The sequence below is a fragment of the Otolemur garnettii genome, unplaced genomic scaffold (genome assembly GCF_000181295.1).
Source record: "Otolemur garnettii isolate 467f Iridium unplaced genomic scaffold, OtoGar3 scaffold00007, whole genome shotgun sequence".
In the NCBI taxonomy this organism is placed as follows: domain Eukaryota; kingdom Metazoa; phylum Chordata; class Mammalia; order Primates; family Galagidae; genus Otolemur; species Otolemur garnettii.
The window spans coordinates 6,786,354-6,792,644 of record NW_003852402.1 but is presented as its reverse complement, the minus strand read 5'-3'; the positions used below and the strand labels follow the sequence as shown (position 1 = coordinate 6,792,644).

General features: G+C 44.4%; 1 protein-coding gene across 1 annotated transcript in view; it reads right to left on the bottom strand.

The window, feature by feature from the left end:
• The window catches only part of SNU13 (small nuclear ribonucleoprotein 13), an 8,738-nt gene extending 4,789 nt beyond the window's left edge, over positions 1 to 3,949 (bottom strand). Inside the window, exon 1 of the mRNA XM_003783154.3 lies at positions 3,846 to 3,949. Coding sequence (XP_003783202.1) covers positions 3,846 to 3,848 — 3 coding nt within the window. The 5' untranslated portion in view covers positions 3,849 to 3,949. The remainder of the gene's footprint in view (positions 1 to 3,845) is intronic.
• Positions 3,950 to 6,291: the final 2,342 nt, after the last annotated feature.

Sequence of the window (6,291 nt, the reverse complement as noted above, 5' to 3'; positions counted from 1 at the left end):
AAAAAAAAAAAAAAAAAAAAAAGACTGAAACTGGACCTGCACCTTTCTCCACTCACAAAAATTGATTCAAGATGGATAATGGAACACCACACTGTACCCCAGAATTGCATTAATGTACATAGTTATCATTTAATAAAAAAAAAAAAAAGAGGATAAAGGACTTAAATTTAAGGCATGAAACGATGGTTGCAGCCATCATTGATGTTTGGCAGGCCCGGACTGGATTCGAACCCGCCAGCTCAGGTGTATGTGGCTGGCGCCTTAGCCACTTGAGCCCCAGGCTGGGTTTTAAACCCACCAGCCCCCTAACCCCCTACATATGGCTGGTGCCCTAACCTTGAAGGCACCGAGCCCTCTCTTACTTTCTTGATTAATCTTACTGGAAGGGACTTTTCAGATTGTCTTTCTGATTTTGTCCATATTATAACAATAGAATCTATTTTCTATTTTTTCTTTTCTTTTTCTTTCTTTTTTTTGAGATAGGGTCATATTTGGTTACCCAGGCTAGAGTGCTGTTGCCTCAGCCTAGCTCACAGCAACATTAGACTTCTAGGTTCAAACGATCCTCCCCCTGCTGTTGCCTCAGCTTCCCTGAGCAGTTGGGACAACCAGCCAGGTGTTGCGGTGGGTGTTATAGGTGCCCACTATAACACTGAGCTAACAGAACCTATTTTCTACTTCAGTCATTTTTGCTTTTGCCCCCCACCCCTTTCCTTTTACTTTCTGTGGAGTTATTTTACCCTGGTATTTTTTCCTCCTACCTTCTTAGGCTTCTTTCTCCTAGCATAAGCATTTTAGGCTGAAGTAATGCTTTACCTGTATCCAACATGGTCTGGAATGCAGTATTTTCATTACTGTTCAGTTCTACTTTCAAATTTCCATAATTTAAAAATTTAACCCAGAGAGTTATTTGTATCTTCACTTGAAAATACTTCACCATGGCTGGGCGCAGTGGGTCATGCCTGTAATCCTAGCACTTTGGGAGGCTGAGGCAGGTAGACTGCTTTAACTCAGAAGTTTGAGACTAGCCTGAGCAAAAGGAAGACCCCAACTCTACTAAACAGAAAACTAGCCAGGTATTGTGGTGGGCACCTATAATCTCAAGGATCACTTGAGCCCAGGAGTTTGAGATTGCTGTGCGTTGTGACACCACAGCACTCTACCCAGGGCCACCAAGTGAGACTCTGCCTCAAAAAGACAAAAAAACCTTCATTATCAATTTTGTGACTTATTTGCATTTTGGTTGTGAGAAAATGGTCTGTAATATTATTAGCAATCTTTCATGCTCTATTTCCATATGATGATTTGGCTTCATGATATATCAAGTGTATTTATTTATCTATTTTGAGACAGAGTCTTACTATGTCGCCCTCAGTAGAGTGCCGTGCATCACAGCTTACAGCAACCTCAAACTCTTGGCCTTAAACTATTCTTTTGCCTCAGCCCCTCCAAGTAGCTGGGACTACAGATGCCCTCCACAAGGTCCGGCTATTTTTCTGTTGCAGTTGTCATTATTTAGCTGGCCCAGGCCAGGTTCTAACCTGCCAGCTTGGGTGTATGTGGCTGGCGCTCTACCCACTGAGCTACGGGTGCTGCCCTACATTTATTTTTAAACTTCTACATAGAGTATTTCTTCTTGTAATTATATCATTTTTTATTTTATTTGTATTTCACTTTTAACTCTATCTTTTCTGATGTTTTTGCCTCAAAACCTGTTTCTTTCTGATAAAGATGTTTTTGCCTTAAAGCCTGTTTCTAGGCTCGGCGCCTATAGCTCAACCGGCTAAGGCGCCAGCCACGTACACCTAAGGTGGTGGGTTCGAGTCCCCAGCCCGGACCCGCCAAACAACAATGACGGCTGCAACCAAAAAATAGCCGGGCGTTGTGGTGGGCGCCTGTGGTCCCAGCTACTTGGGAGGCGGAGGCAGGAGACTCGCTTGAGCCCAGGAGTTGGAGGTTGATGTGAGCTGTAATGCCACGGCACTCTGCCCAGGGGGACAGCTTGAGGCTCTGTCTCAAAAAAAAAAAAAAAAGCCTGTTTCTATAGGCCACACTATGTATTTTCTTAATTCGCATATCTTTTCCATTTTTAAAAACTTCTATTCTTCTTTTAAATTGCAATACTTAGTCCCTTTATATATTTAAGTATTGATATAAGGGGTTCAAATCTTTCTTTTGTCCCAACTGTTCTGTTTCTTTTTGTTTCTTTTGGGGGATTTATTATTACTTTTTCACTGTTTCCCATCTACTGGTTTGGAGTTTATTATTGAATTCTTCTTATTTAATACTACAATAAGGACATTATTCTTGATAATTTATTGGGTATTTCAAAATAATTAAGAGAGAATCACAATGTTCTCAACACAAGCAAAAGATAAATGTTTGAGATGATGGATATCCTAATGACCCCAGTTTGATCACTAAACATTGTACACATGTATCCCCCAAAGACTTTTAAAAATGCCAGGTATTTCTACTGTTTTCAATAAGCTATTTGGAAATCAGGACTCTCAACTCTCAATAAACATCAAACGCATTATCGCAGAAGACTTCATGCACCTGAATAATCATTAAAGAGGAGTCACCTTCTTGTTTTAATATCAGTCAACTAAAGAGTTAGACTCAATTTTAAAACCAAACCACTGGCTTATAGACACTACTTGAAACTTGTTTACTGTGTATTCACCTTTTTAATTCTTTCAAGGGTTAAGTGAATGAATGAAATCACACCCCCGCCAACTTAAATCCCTAGCTTGATCAGTTTGGTTTACCCTAAACACCAAACAGCCAAACTTGCAAGGTTTTGCTTTAAAAACACAAAACTACCTGCTTATATATCCATACCAAGTATCAGGTTAAACTAGTATTAGACATTTAATTAATGTGGGTCACCATCCCCATTTTACAGTTGGGGATGTGAAGTTCAACCTGAGACCATCCAACTCTGAAAGTTTCTACGGAACTGTGTTAAGCACCGGTTTAGACGCTTCAGCTTCTAGGCTTAGCCATATACTAGCTTTAAAATAGGGGCGGGGGTTGGGGTTGAGGGTGAATGACAGGGGAAAGGTATTCCTGCCAGGATCCAAGGTCTGCTGGAAGATTAAACCTCACCTTATGTAATTTAAAGTGCTTTGCGAATTCTTCCCTCCTTACCAAGTGCCAACCAAAACTGGCTACACCACGCCACACGATTTAGAACTCTCTCTATATGAATAATAAAAGTCACTGAGACGACCAAACCTTTAGAGAGGCTGCAAGTAGTGATTTTTGAAGTCATCACCTCGCAGAAGCTTTTCCTGTGTTCCAGGCCGAGGGTCGGGGTCACTTCCCATCCCCACAACCCTCAAACGCCAAACGCTCTTATAGGCCCCTGGCACGTGTAATTCGCCTCAAGTACTTAGGCACAGATCCAGGGAGTTCTCCTGAATCCTAGCAATAGGGGTGGAGTGAAGAGAGGTTGATCCGAATCCCAGGGCTCCACGCCATCCTCTAGATATCAAAAAAAAAAAAGCAAACAGAAAAAAAGGACGGAGCCAGGTTTTGGACCCAACTTTTTACTCTTTCCCACGTGGGTTGGTCTCTTACTCCTACACTCACTGGAGGCCATGCAAAGAGATTGCTGCAAAGTAACTCTGACCACGGCAGTTGGGACCCTGAAGCTCCTGAGTTCTAACCTGTGGCGGGCTGTTAGAACCCCGCAGCTGCCCAAGTTCTAACTCAGGGCTGAACAGTTAAGATCCAGCTCCTGAGGAAGAAATGGCGAAGGCACCAGGCTTCCATCAGCTAGAATGAACAGACCCCTGCTCTCCCGCTTCCTGGCCCTTCGGCCCGGCGCACGCACTCACCATGACGGCGGTTCCGCGGGCTCGACACTCCTGGAGAAGTACAGCCAAACTCGGGGAGAGAACGCTCGCCTGAACCTAAGCTCTACACCGGAGAAGCAGCGGAAATGTCGGCGGCTCGCGGCAGGAAGCGGAAGGACGTCACACGAGCGGGCGGGGCCTGTGGCGTAGCGCGCCGCGGTTTTAGTTTTGGCAAGCGAACGCATTTTGCTATTTTTACTAGTTTTCTGCCAGAAATTATTGGCAGAAACAATGAGTTAAGTATTTAAAAAGTAACCCACCAAAAGAAAGGGTTTCAGTGGTGTCACCATTCCATTGCTAGTTCAGTTTTGAGTACACTCTTGTGCTTTCAAAATCGTCTTTCTGACCCCAGACTGGTGAGGTAAGATAATTATAGGTAACCTAAATGTTGCCGGTATCGTGGGGTATTCTCTGTACAAGTTTCTGGTGGAGAATGGCGTTAGAGCAGTGGTTCTCTTCCTAATGCCGTGACCCTTTAATACAGTTCCTCAGGGTGTGGTGACCCTTAATCATAAAATTATTTTTGTTGCTACTTCATAACTGTAATTTTGCCACTGTTATGAATCGTAATGTAAATATCTAATATTAGGCGACCCCTGTGAAAGGGTCGTTAGAATCTATTGAGTAGGGACTTTAGAAGGAAGAGCAGATTCAGGGGCGTGGGCGTTGAGTTTCTATCAGGTTGAGTTTGAGTTGTCTTAGGACACCCACTTTCTTCTGACCGGCATTTTGCTCTTTTTTCAGTGCTGTTCTTTTTTTTTTTGAGACAGAGCCTCAAGCTGTCCCCCTGGGTAGAGTGCCATGGCATCACTGCTCACAGCAACCTCCAACTCCTGGGCTCAAGCGAGTCTCCTGCCTCAGCCTCCCAAGTAGCTGGGACCACAGGCGTCCGCCACAACGCCTGGCTATTTTTTTTTTTGGTTGCAGCCATTATTGTTGTTTGGCGGGTCTGGGCTGGATTCGAACCCGCCACCTTAGGTGTACGTGGCTGGCATCTTAGCCGGTTGAGCTACAGGCGCCGAGCCTCAGTGCTGTTCTAAATCGCCACTATTTAAAGCTAAACTCATACCATCTCCAAGAGTTTCTTCCGAATTCTCACGGCCCTTCCTGATTTATCTCTTTTTTTTTTTTTTGAGACAGGGCCTCAAGCTGTCCCCCTGGGTAGAGTGCCATGGCATCACAGCTCACAGCAACCTCCAACTCCTGGGTTCAAGCGAGTCTCCTGCCTCAGCCTCCCAAGTAGCTGGGACTACAGGCGTCCGCCACAACGCCTGGCTATTTTTTGGTTGTAGTTGTCATTGTTGTTTGGCAGGCCTGGGCTGGATTTGAACCCACCAGCTCTGGCACCTTAGCTGCTTGAGCTACAGGCGCTGAGCCCTCCCCATCAAACTTTATCTCGTGGGGATCTAATATGATTTGCCAAAGAAAAATTGTCATCAGGGTGCAGTGGCTCACACCTGTAATCCTAGCACTTTGGGAGGCCAAGGCGGATAGATTGCTTGAGCTCAAGAGTTCCAGACCTATCTCGCGCCAGTAGCACAGTGGTTATAGTGCCGGCCACTTGTACCTAGGCTGGCAGGTTTGAACCTTGCTGGGGCCAGCTAAACAACAATGACAGCTGAAATGAAGAAATGGCCAGATGCTGTGGCGGGCACCTGTAGTCCCATTTACTTGGGAGGCTAAGACAAGAGAATTGCTTATGCCCAGGAGTTTGAGGTTGCTGTGAGCTGTCACCACACAGGCCTCTACCAAGGGTGAAATAGTGAGACTTTGTTTCAAAAAAAGTAAGAAAGAGTGCCAGCCTGAGTGAGAGCAAGATCTCTTCTCCAAAACTAGCTAGGCATTGTGGTAGATGCCTGTAGTCCCAGCTACTTGAGAGCCTGAGGCAAGAGGATCACTGGAGCCCAAGAATTTGAGGTTGCTTTTAGTTATGATGCGTGGCACTCTACCAAGGGTGACAACTGAGACTGTCTTCATGTCCTCATATTAATTGATCCTATCAATCACCTCTAATTGGAATAACAAGGAAATGAAACTTTATTTCAGTTTGCAGTTATAGATGTGTCCTTATGGTTTGCTTCTTAGATATTCTTTAAACCTATTTGTGATTATTAATTGGCCTACTTGACATCTTGGACCGTCATATCCCATATCTCCTTAGTAATCACTGGTAGAGATACGATGTTTTTATGACCATAAGTAATGAGACAGCACACTTTACCCAACTGTCTAATTATGTTTCTCAACTATGTAATAACTTAATTTCCATGTTCTTTCAGAATCAGTCTATACTTTTCTGTCTTGCTATTTCCCTTACAAGTTAATAAATCCTGGCTTGGCGCCTGTGGCTCAAGCGGCTAAGGCGCCAGCCACATACACCTAAGGTGGCGGGTTCGAATCCCCAGCCTGGGCCCGCCAAACAACAATG